The following is an 11,745-nucleotide window of genomic DNA, read 5'->3' on the forward strand; positions in this document are numbered from 1 at the left end:
AAATCAAAATGAGAAAAATGTGTAAATAAAAAAATATAAGGAGTTTTTTATAAATATAATTTTTAATATAAAATAGTTATTTAATTTAAAAGTAAAAATAAATTTTATAATATATTTAAAAAAATTGAAACAAATTTTAGTTAGATTAGAGATAGAGACGGAACTTTTTCAATCTTTAGCCTCTTTGTCAGAAATACTCGATATTTTTTTAATATTATGAAATGATTTTAAAATATTTTTAAAATTATAAAAATTATCCAAAAATATTTTTGTACCCTTTTTATATTTTGCAAACGAAAAAGCTTCAAAAATGCCAAAAATCGTGATGTTTTTGTACATCATAGTTGAAAACACATTTCTAATATTCTTTTAATATTGTAAAATAATCCCAATTATTTTTAAATTACAAAAACGGCCCACAAAATTTTTAATATTTCTCATCGTTTCAAAATAATTAATTTTTAAAAAAGGGCGAAACGAGACCGTTTCGACATTTCCGAAGCTTTATTATATAATCAAAGCTTGAGGTGTTGTCAAACCCAGCAGAAGAATTTATGTGACTCAATCGCAACTCACACGTGGCTACCAATAGCATTACCAAACCAACCGTATCCCGCAACCGGATGGCGGTTCTTCACCCGGATCTGCGCTCCATGATCGGTATCCCCGCCAGATTCTTCTCTGGCTCCCTCCGTACGCCGGCGCAGCTGAAAGCATCGGTCTCCGACAAGCCGCCGACCTGCACCGCCGACGAGCTTCACTATGTCTCGGTCCACAGCTCCGATTGGAGACTCGCCCTCTGGCGCTACAAGCCTCCTCTTAAGGTCTGTCTCGCCCTCTCTACGTGGGTTCTTCGTCTTGTTGTACTGAAAATGCGGCTGATTCGCTAGTGTTTGTTGATAGGCCCCTAAGAGGAATCATCCGTTGTTGCTTTTATCTGGTGTTGGGACGAACGCAGTTGGATTTGATCTCTCCCCTGGGGTTAGTTTATAATCCTTTCGTCACACTCAATTGCTTGATAATAGTTTCGTCTTCGTTCGTTTTTGCTATTTCGCCTTGTCTTGGAAATCCTAATCTTAATTTATCAGTATGTTGGGTTCTTTAGAAATTTTGACATAAGTGCCAACTGGTCTCATCTTTCTTTCATTTGTCCTAACCCTGAGATTGTAATCTTGGCAATGAACTAGTTTCTTGATTCGATTACTCAAGGTGTTTTTGGAATTACAAAAAAAAAAAATATATCCAAAAGTTGGGTTTTGTATACCCAAAATTTTGTAGAAAATGAGCAATGCTCCTTTAAGACTCTACATAAATGAAAAAATTAGACCAATACTCTCCCTGAACCCCCTCCAATCTCTTTAACTTCTCCAACACTAAACCCCAAACTGTTTTAGGCTCGCTAAACCTGGTGACATATGGAAATTCAAAGATGTTGTTTATAGAGGTTCACATCTCATCTCATAATAAGCGGTAAACTATCCCATATCATCTGTTTTCTTGGTAAAAAAATGTTCAGTTTTCCCCAAATTATAGTTGGAGGTCCTATCTTGTTCTGTTGTGTTCTTGAAGGATAATTTGACTAATTTTTCTATAGTATCTCTACTTCATTATCAAATCAAATATGGGGTTTTCTCGTTTGCCATGTTCATTTAGTGATCCACTCAATTAATTAAGATGTGGATGCCTAGGTCTGCTCGCATTTTCCTATTTGCATTTACTGCGCTCGAGTTCCCTATCATCATTGTGGATATAAATGATAATTATCATCTCAATAAATGGCAATCACATGAACTAATGACCCTCTGGTTTAGTTCTCAGGCTGACATAGTTCAGATCAGAGTGACAGTAAAATGGAACAGTCAATTGCAAATTAAATTTCTTTAGAATTTCCTGGTTTTTTAACCTTATTATATGGCACTTCTTTGCTTCCGTCTGGCTCCCTTGATTTGGCCTTTGTTGATGAATTTGATGTGTTTTTGCAGTCTTCATTTGCACGTTACATGTCCAGCCAAGGGTTTGATACATGGATTATGGAACCTCGTGGTGCTGGGTTAAGCACTGAAGGGGTGAGATATCCCGAGGTTGAGGAATCTGTCAAGACCATTTCCAAGCAGGGTTTGGCTATTAAGCACGAAAAAGATGGTGCATGCTCGGTAAAACAGTCATCACATATCAATTCTGATGCACTTCCTGAATTTGAGGTCTCTTTAACCAGAGATAAAGGGATGGTGGCCAGATTTGATAAATCACGAAAGACAAGGTTGGCAGAAACTATTATGGGTTTATCTGAAAGACTCTCTGGCTTGTTAAATGAAGGTCAAAGGAAGATTGTCGCTTGCTTGGTTATTTGATTAAATTTAATTAGAAAAATCATTAGTGATGTTAGGGGACAATTTTCAGGTTTATTAGAAGGAAAGCAGAATTCTGCTATTTCTAGTCAAATCACTGATTTGAGTCAAAAACTCATAAATATCATTGAAGAAGGTCAAGAATCAGTGTCTCCACAGTTTATTGACTTCACAGAGTGGTTCACTACAAGAATAGAAGATTTCCGGAAACAACTTGAGCTGATTGTGAAGTATAACTGGGATTTTGATCACTATCTGGAAGACGACGTGCCTGCTGTGGTGAGGACATCTTCAAATTAGAAAGAAAAATAAAATCATAAATAGAAACTAAATTGATCCTTTTAACATTACCTTTCCAGCTATTACTGTTTTATGTTGAATAGATTTAACATCTGCTTCAACAGTGCTATATAATTCGTTAAAACCAATTTTGTTAATACAGATGGATTATATAAAGGCTCGATGCAAACCGAAGGATGGCAGGTTACTTGCAGTTGGTCACTCCCTGGGGGGTATCTTGCTTTATGCAATGCTCTCACAAAATGGTATGATTCTCTGTAGTTTCCGTTTCTAACCCCTTGCTGATTATGACATGTTCTGCTTTTTTCCCTCCCCCCACAAAGTTGGCATTGCTTTTTTTTTTTTTTCCTTTGAATGTTTATGCATTGCTGGTATTATTATCTTGACAACTAAATTTATATGCTCCCTCCTCCCATATCACCATATCTTCAAAGCTTATCAGCATTTTAATGAAGTTTTACTTGTGTATTATGATTTTTTTTTTTTTCCTGTTGAATGGGTTGTGTATTTCAAATTTTCTTTCTTTCTTTCTTTCTCCTTCATCTTGGTTATTGATATAGTTCATGTCTCTAATTACTCCAAAAGGTTCCAAAGGAAGGGACACTGGATTGGCAGGAGTTGTAACTCTAGGATCATCCCTGGACTACACTACCTCAAGATCATCACTAAAACTGCTTCTGCCCCTGGCAAGTGGAGAGGGACTAGTTGTTTTGAACAACTCCTTGCTGTTCACCTGTGACTTATTTCAATTCCTAATTGGTTATGAGACTGATATTGATTAACTTGGCATACAGGCAGATCCAGCACAAGCTTTTAACGTTCCTATTATTCCTGTGGGATCACTGCTTGCTGCAGTTTATCCTCTTGCATCCCGGCCTCCGTATGTTTTGTCGTGGTTAAATATTCTGATATCTGCTGAGAACATGATGCATCCGGAACTGTTTGAGAAGCTCGTCTTAAACAACTTTTGTAAGTACATAACGTGGTTAAATATTTTGTAAATACTCAAATGAAGGTTCTTTGTCAACACTCGCCATGAAATGTAACCCTTCAACTCCATTGTTGTAAATGAAGTCTATCTGCATAGTTAGAATCATTTCTCAATTTGAACTAGTACAAATATGGGGCTTCCAGCATCTGTACTGTTGTATCAGCCATTCTTTTCCAGTTTTCCTCTCCCAATGAATGCAGACCTTTAGTTGGTTGGTTGAGAATCTCAGTGTGGTTACAGGCACTGTACCAGGTAAGCTTCTCTTGCAGCTCACAACAGCTTTCCAAAAGGGTGGTCTCTGTGACAGGAGTGGGACTTTCTTTTACAAGGATCATTTGTACAAGACCAATGTGCCGGTTCTAGCACTTGCTGGAGACCAAGACCGAATCTGTCCACCTGATGCTGTGTTCGGTAGGAGGATTACCCTTTCACAATATGATTCTGCATCTTTAATGGATTCTAGTTTCTCTCAGAGCCTCTCTCCTACCTTGATGATATTGATGGTGCAGAGACAGTCAAGCTGATGCCGAAGCATTTGGTTACCTATAAGGTTTTTGGTGAACCAAGGGGTCCACATTATGCTCACTACGATCTAGTTGGAAGTCGTTTGGTAAGTACTGACCTTCACATTCAGAGACTCAAGCGGTTTTTCTCACCATCATCAGGCACGCAATATTTCTTTTGACAGTTTTAGCCATTCATTTGAGTTCAAATTTTCTAAATGCAGGCAGCAGAGCAAGTGTATCCATTCATAATCGAGTTTCTAACTCAACATGATATGAACAATTTGCCATAGAGAGTGTAGAACTCGAATTTTCTTCTTGTGTTGATCTCTTCCTCTCCCAACCTTCTCTGTTGGTGAAGAATGGAGCTGTCTCAATTCCACATTGGATAAAGGGTAAGGGCATACTGTGTCCTTGTATACTGGCTTAGTGGCTTTGGTATTCTGTCTTTTATCTGTCAGCAAAGAGCATACATCTCAGGAGGATGCTGAAAGAAAGATATCCATTCTCTTAACAACCATGGAATTACTTTGGAACTCTCAAGATTTTACCTATGAGAAAATATGTGGGAAGCAGTATATAAGGTCTTGTATATTGACAATGCATGTTATGGTGCTAAGTTAAAATTGTGAAAAAGAAGTATGAGAAAGGTCTTTATCTTGCAAACGCGGGTTGTTTATCACTCACTAGACCCAAAATTGAGACTTCAGGTTTCAAGTTCAAGTTTAGTGCCCAAGAATTCTTTGGCGGTTGTCCCTTTGTATTGCCTAGAAATTTAAAAATGACTGCTTCGGATCACTCTTAACAAGAGTTTTCTTAAATGTTTGGGATGATATGGTGTGCTGATCCCTGTAATGTTTAGAAGGCAATACACATAGCTCAAGTCACCTGGCAAAAATTGGTGCTTCCTTGCTTGCTGGGTTAGCTTGAAAAGAACACTCATCTGTGAGGCTCTAGCCTTAAAAGCCAAGAATCCAGAATCATTTCAAATTACTAATAAACATTTGAAAGCACTCCAGAACCATAGCTAACACTTAAAATTCATGAGTAGAAGAAAACGAATCAAGCCATTGTTAACAGGCGTTACAAACCAAACATCAGAACAAAATGTGGATAACTGTGATTTGTATGAGAATGGCACAGACTGAAAAGGTTCATGGTCCATTCAGAGGACCACAAAATAAATTCGAATCAACAGGGGGCTCTCAATCAAGAAGCATTCATCATTTCAAATTTAATTTGTAGATAGAAATAGGAAGAAGACACACAAAAAATGAATTATTGCTTGCGCAGGAGATCAAGCCTGTACAGTGGAGAGATGGAAGGCACAGTTCTCCATCACCATGCGGGTTAAGGGAGACTCGAACATGTTGGGGGGCATCATTTTTGAGAGGCTGCAGCAGTTTTACAGATAGGGCAAGTATTCTTCCGCGCAAGCCACTGCTTTATGCAGTGAATATGGTAGAAGTGCCCACATTCCAGCTTCCCCATCTCATCGTCGTTTTCATAGTCCTCCTGAGCCGATGATAAAAAAGAGGGTGCATTTCAGAAGGGGAAATTGAAGGAAAGGCATGACATCTGAAGAAGAATGTTAATAACCAACCTGGCAAATGCTGCATTTCCATTCCATTTCTGTGGCAAACTGTGAAAACCCATTGTCAAAAAGTTTGGTTTTCCTCAGGCAGTGAACGATCTCATCCTCTTTTAGTCCAGTGTTCACATACCCAATCCTATCGCCAAGCTCAAGCAACTCCTGTTTGCACCACCAAAATCAGAAGGTCTTAATGGAAGATACCATGATACATGCATTAGATGAATTCACATTCCAAATATGAAATGAGGTCAGAGATGCATTTGTGAGAAAAAAGACACACTTCATACGACATGTTATCAACATCAAGTCTCCAGTCCCTGTATCGATCAAATCCAACAGATCTTCCTCCCATCAGCAGACTACTTTGGAACATCATGATCTGCAAACCAGCCAGCGCTATTTTAGATAAGTCCTATTGATGTTAGATATAATCAACAAGTATTTACTGAATGATCCTAGTACTTGTTTCTTCAATTATTTTTAGCCAAACACACATGAAATTCATGAAATAGATATAAAGTAGGTCCCTCCCAGTAGAGAGAAGCAATCTACAAGTAAAATGTAGCTCAAAGCAACATTCATATGCGACCATTATTCAACTATCAACCATCCAACAGGAAGTCCATTACATGGACAGATATTCATTTTAAAGAACAAAAAAACACAGAGAGAAAGTAGTAGGTTATGTAATGATGTATACCATCTTTGTCTAGTTCTACCTTCCTTGTTATGCAAGTGTCAGTACAATTTCAAAAAAGTAATTGAAGTTGCCAGTTTTTCATACTAACAAGTAAATGTGTATAGCACGCTTGTCACAGTTGAATATATGCAACACATAATTCACATACAAAAATGCCCTTGTCATCCCCATGTCAGCATCATATTTTTGCAAAATTGGCAACATCGTTTTTTGTGCCTCGGAAAGGCCGCAGCTGGTGCCAACATATATGCTCCAAGGCTTCTTTATGCCACTTTTTTCTTTTGGTAGATATAAAGGTAATAGCAGTTGGGGAGACTACTGTCGTCCGTTTTATGTTCCTAACACGAACATAATGCTTCCAATTGAAGTGAACTGGTAATGACTTTTCATTTTTCAACTATGACCTGCCATTACTATTTCACTTTAGGTTCACTAGACAGGATTCCATCCATTCGGCATACATTTGTGGCAACTTGATTCCTGCTGTGGCAATTCCCCATATAACTCACAAGAATACAGAGTTAGAAAATTTAAAGAAAGAAAAATGTATAAACAAAAACAACAGTTTGGCCAATGTCATGCTATCCCTATAGTCATCATTTATACCACTGTTCAACACAGGCAGTCAGCTACAAAGAATGCTAACATTTCAAAATTCTTACAGGCATCAACTTTATGATCGTGGTAGAATCATGCACTCACCTGTGTTAATATGATGCACGAATTGCCGACACTAAAAGAAATTGAACGCTGTTCTTTGTCATGTTGATCATCTATCCAACCAAGTGGTTACCTCATTCTACTCTGAGAGGGAACATATATTCAGTTTTTCTAGGAGCCAAATCGAGCAGTCATCAAGATTTCCTAGTTGAAACCATGAACTACTTACCATATAACTGATTTGTTAAGAAAGCCTACAATGTCAAATTAGTTTACTTAATCATGTAACATTTTTTTGGGGCAACCCTTGGGAGCAATGGTCAAGTCATAGGCTCAAGTTGTGGAAACAACATTTTTGCACAAAAAGTAAGGATAAGGTTTCGTATCAAAAGATTCTCCTCCAACCCTCACAAAGTAGGAAGCATTGTGCACTGGGTATGTCCTTTTGAACGTTTCTTGTTTGTTTGGATTGAAGAGAAATGAAATAGAGTATAACTTAAAAAAGAGAAGAATAGATGAAGACATACATCCTTACTCTTTGGAAAAGGGGAAGGGGGAGAAACATTTCTTTACTTCTGTTTGTTTAGAGGGAAAAAATGAGAGAAAGTGAAATGGTTAGCTTAAATAGATAAATATGGGATATAATTGACATTTAAACATATTAAATAATAAATAAAAATGCTTCACTTTTCTTCCATAGAAGGAAATGAAGGGAAAGGAAATTTCCTTTTTTTTTTTTTTTGGGGGGGGGGGGGGGTTATCCTAGTACTACTTAATTCTTCAATTCACCCCTATTTCCCTCCTAAAAGACTATCCTAACAACGTATTAGACTTTTCAAATGTGTTAATGATTATAGATTGATGTTAGATGGAAACTGGTATCATATCAAGCGTGGGTGTGTCCACCCTCAGTCTTAAGATTCTAACATATGTACCTGGAAGTTAAATACAGTACATGGACATATTGGTGACCGGTCATTACATAATATTCTGGAATATATAGTAGTATAGTCTAGGAATGTTCTTCAACTAAATGAAATTAAGAAGAAAAATGAATTTTATCTTTTGTCCATCTTACAGTTTTGAAAATTTTCTTTAGTATTAAAGGTGATCATTTTTATTCTATTTTCTGGCAATCCAAGTGTGTAATTTTGGCTATTAAGACACATATTTTTACTCTTAACCTAGTCATGTCTGATGGACACACATGCATAACATTCCTAGAGGTGGTGATTCCATTAGTACAGAAGCATCTTTCCTAGATGGCTCTTCTTCAGAGATATTTTATCCAAGAACTTTACATTCCTGTGACCCATGCCAAGAAACCAGTTTATCTAAGAGTTAGGAATTCCATAACAAAAGTTGCCTTAAAATTGCTTTCATTATACACCAATTGAGCATCTATTGCATTTGAGCCAATTCACGGACGACTGCAATAACAAATGTGCTTGGAAATACAGAAATCAATATGATGAAGTATTATTGAATCAGACAGCATTTCATATTGTTCTCAGATAAGTGCTTTTACTAGATATTAGCGTTCAAGTAAATTCACAACTACTAAATGCAACAAACAACTGGACTTAACTCCTTTTGATAAGAAGTATTGAATTGGAGCATCTACCAAGTCCAATGCAGAAACACAGAACCTAATATTTGAAATGGAAAGCTATTACTACTAGTTCTAACCCTACATCTCAGACTTAGACATTAGCACGCATGCACCCCATTTATCCAAAAGCATCAACAGATGAATACATTAATCCCCAAGATTAAATCTCACATCTCACTTAAAGCAAAACGAAGTAGACTTGTAACAACTACAGGTTAAATGCTTAAATTGATGTCCAGTCTCAAGGTAGATAAAGGAAGAGATGCACATTAGTTAGCTGGCAGCCAGCATAAAAGCATCAGAAATTATATCACAATTTCCAGACAAGAAGGCTAGAATTCATGTAGTTGACGCCACTTTATGGGATTAAAGGATAGTGATTGTTGTAATTGTATATGATAATATATAATAATGCTAAAAAAGACAGATGTGCACAAACCTCGGCAAGACCTTCAGGAGAAGGATGGCGGACATGACGGTGATACCTTGATCCAAATACATCAAATCCTGTCATTCCAAAGGAATGATCAGAATCCAATAAAGAGATTGCCTCCGGGTTCACCATTCTCCGTGTAGGACATGAACGTTGCTGCCAATGCAATAGAAGCAAATTAGTTTCAGCATATGCATATAACTATCTACAAATGAGCAATTAAGCACTAACAATCTTTAAATCGGCATTGATGAAAAAGTAATATATTTCATATACAATCAAGATGAAAGGGCAATGCAACATCTCTTCAGAAATAATAGAGGCATCTGAAGACATAAAGCATGAAATCCTACAATATATACAGAGTACATCATGCAGATTGCTAAATGGAAAATATACAAGTAAAAAAAAAAAATCAAAGTAACATATGGATGGATGAAAAAAAAAAATGGTTTAAGCAGTGCTCATGGAAGCTCAAAATAGTAAATGAAAAATAATAAAAAATGACATACAATACACTGAAAGACAAACATGTATATATCTGAAAAAAGGTCAGCTCATCAAAAGTAGTCATTCAAGAAAACATATATTGATCTCTACTCCTTAACATGTGCCATATAACAGAAAGAAGAAGAAAGAATCCCTTACCCAGGCAAAAGTATAAGACGGAACAAGTAAAGAACCACATTGTTAGGATCGGTCTGATACCACTTGTTAGAATAGGATTGTGCATAATCATACACAAAAATCAAGAGAAAACAAGAACAAAAATTTAACATGGTTGAACTCAATGCATACGTCCACAACAATGACCAGATAAGAACATCCCTAGAATTTTTAACCAAATGATTTTGGTTCTTATCGAATGACCAATACCCATTTTTATTAGATCAAGATCAAGCTCAAGCACAATGAACATACAGAAATAAAATCGAAAGCAAGAGCAAGAACCCGCCAAGAACCAGCCATAAGATAGGAGAACATCAATTACCTCCCTCTGATTCATATTGGCACCATCAACTTTGACTCTTCCGGCGCCGGGCCTTCTCGAAACAACGCAATCAACAGAGGCGGCAGCATCAGCGGCGAAGCCAATCCCGGGCCCGCAGCAAACGTCGGGAACAACCACGGCGGCCGACGCCGACGACGGGTCGGAACCGTTCGCCATGCCCAAATCCCTACCCTTCTTCTTACTCTTCTGCTTTTGCTTCTTCTTCCTCACCTTCTTAGCTTCCCAATCGGCCGACGCCCGGATCGCCGCCGGCACCGAGACCTGCGGCGAGGCGGCGCATCCGAGACCCCGGAGCGTCCCCGCCGCAAAGTTCTTCTTTTTGGGCGTGGCAGCGGAGGCGGAGGCGGAGGCGGAGGCGTCGTTGGCGGCGGGGGTGAAGGTGGAAAGGAGGAGAGAGGAAATGGTGGATTTGCAGCGCGTGGATTGGATGATGGAAGGGATTTGATTGGGGTCCGAGATGGGTTGGCTTTGGTTTCTCGGTCGTCTGTATCTGATGGGCTCTGCCATTGTTGAGTTTTCTGCAACAACTAGAGGCATGATTGAGATTCTAGTTGAAATTAGGAGAATTGAATTTGAAGTACAGGACAGAGAAGCCTGTAGAGAGAAGGAGAGGAGCAATCAAGATGAAGGCTTAATTGGGTACAGCAAGTGATTTAGAGAGAGAAGAAAGGGCAGTGAAGTTGGATGTAGCCGGGCCATGGCTGGCTGTAGGTAAGATAGATAATGGAATTGTGAAAGATGAGCTCTTTCAAGTAGAGAGAGAGAGAGATGAAGGCTGTTTATTTATTTATTTTTAAAGCTGAAGCCTGAAGACAATGAAAGTTCCAAAACATACATTGTAAATTTGGCATCATATTTGTGAAATATCTGCAATTGTGACAATTATTTGTATATAATATACTTTTATAAGGAATTTTTAAGAAAAAACTACTTAACCTTTGAAGACACTATTAATGTTGTTATATATATTTGGTTAATAATTAAAAAATACTTCTAATAATAAAAAATTACCAAAAATGTTATGACAAAAGTTAATAAAATTACTAAAAATGTCTGTTGATTAGGGTTAATTTTGTCTAAATACAATGTTCATGGCAAAAACTGAAAAACTCCAACGGTGCCAAACAGACCCTAACACTTATTTTTGAATTAAAAATAGTTTTAAAAAAACCCATTTGTTATTTTCCAAAATAAACTGTTGTGAGACAAACTTTTGGCCTTTTAATTATTTAATCTGATTTTAACATTTTTCAAAAAAGACAGAACCAAATGGGGTCCTTAAAAATGAGAAGATGGGGAATTTTCAATAAATTTTGTGGTGGGTTTGAGAGATTAAATATATGGTGATAAGGGTTTGTTTGGGTGTGTCCTTCCTGAGGGATGTTTCCTTGCTGGGTCCAAGACTCCAAGCCACAGGCCATGCAGCATTTAAAACTTGAGGCAGAGCAGTCTGAAACTCTGGGCACTGTTCCCTTCTCTTTCTGCCTTTCCTGTCCCGTGGCATCTGTTTCTGCCTCTCTCTTCTGAGATTCCCAAAAGTACGCAACTCTACGAGGGTTGGGTTTGTTTAGCTTCCATATAGGGTTGAAGAA

General features: G+C 37.7%; 2 protein-coding genes across 2 annotated transcripts; one reads left to right on the plus strand and one right to left on the minus strand.

The window, feature by feature from the left end:
• The first annotated feature begins 551 nt into the window (after positions 1–551).
• LOC127792773 (uncharacterized) lies at positions 552–4,808 on the plus strand. The gene is made up of 10 exons (XM_052323348.1): positions 552–824; positions 904–981; positions 1,983–2,316; positions 2,401–2,627; positions 2,791–2,893; positions 3,234–3,338; positions 3,447–3,617; positions 3,880–4,050; positions 4,149–4,249; positions 4,367–4,808. Exons 1-10 carry the CDS (start codon positions 624–626, stop codon positions 4,433–4,435), a joined length of 1,560 nt encoding a protein of 519 aa, XP_052179308.1. The 5' UTR covers positions 552–623; the 3' UTR covers positions 4,436–4,808.
• Positions 4,809–5,145: 337 nt separating this feature from the next.
• LOC127792775 (uncharacterized) lies at positions 5,146–10,925 on the minus strand. Its single transcript, XM_052323351.1, has 5 exons — positions 10,133–10,925; positions 9,148–9,297; positions 6,017–6,115; positions 5,746–5,895; positions 5,146–5,657 (listed from the first exon to the last, which is right to left on the minus strand). The coding sequence occupies exons 1-5, from the start codon at positions 10,688–10,690 to the stop codon at positions 5,523–5,525; spliced, it is 1,092 nt and encodes a 363-aa protein (XP_052179311.1). The 5' UTR covers positions 10,691–10,925; the 3' UTR covers positions 5,146–5,522.
• Between the last annotated feature and the right edge of the window lie 820 nt (positions 10,926–11,745).

The sequence above is a fragment of the Diospyros lotus genome, unplaced genomic scaffold (assembly GCF_014633365.1).
Source record: "Diospyros lotus cultivar Yz01 unplaced genomic scaffold, ASM1463336v1 superscaf1, whole genome shotgun sequence".
Taxonomy (NCBI): domain Eukaryota; kingdom Viridiplantae; phylum Streptophyta; class Magnoliopsida; order Ericales; family Ebenaceae; genus Diospyros; species Diospyros lotus.

Coding starts and splice junctions, on each gene's coding strand:
- LOC127792773 (XM_052323348.1), top strand. CDS start 624: ATGGCGGTTCTTCACCCGGATCTGCGCTCCATGATCGGTATCCCCGCC. Junction 982..1,982: donor GATTTGATCTCTCCCCTGGG/GTTAGTTTATAA, acceptor GTGTTTTTGCAG/TCTTCATTTGCACGTTACAT. Junction 3,339..3,446: donor ACTGCTTCTGCCCCTGGCAA/GTGGAGAGGGAC, acceptor GCATACAGGCAG/ATCCAGCACAAGCTTTTAAC.
- LOC127792775 (XM_052323351.1), bottom strand. CDS start 10,690: ATGCCTCTAGTTGTTGCAGAAAACTCAACAATGGCAGAGCCCATCAGA. Junction 5,896..6,016: donor TTGATAACATGTCGTATGAA/GTGTGTCTTTTT, acceptor TGGTGCAAACAG/GAGTTGCTTGAGCTTGGCGA. Junction 5,658..5,745: donor GGAAATGCAGCATTTGCCAG/GTTGGTTATTAA, acceptor TCATCGGCTCAG/GAGGACTATGAAAACGACGA.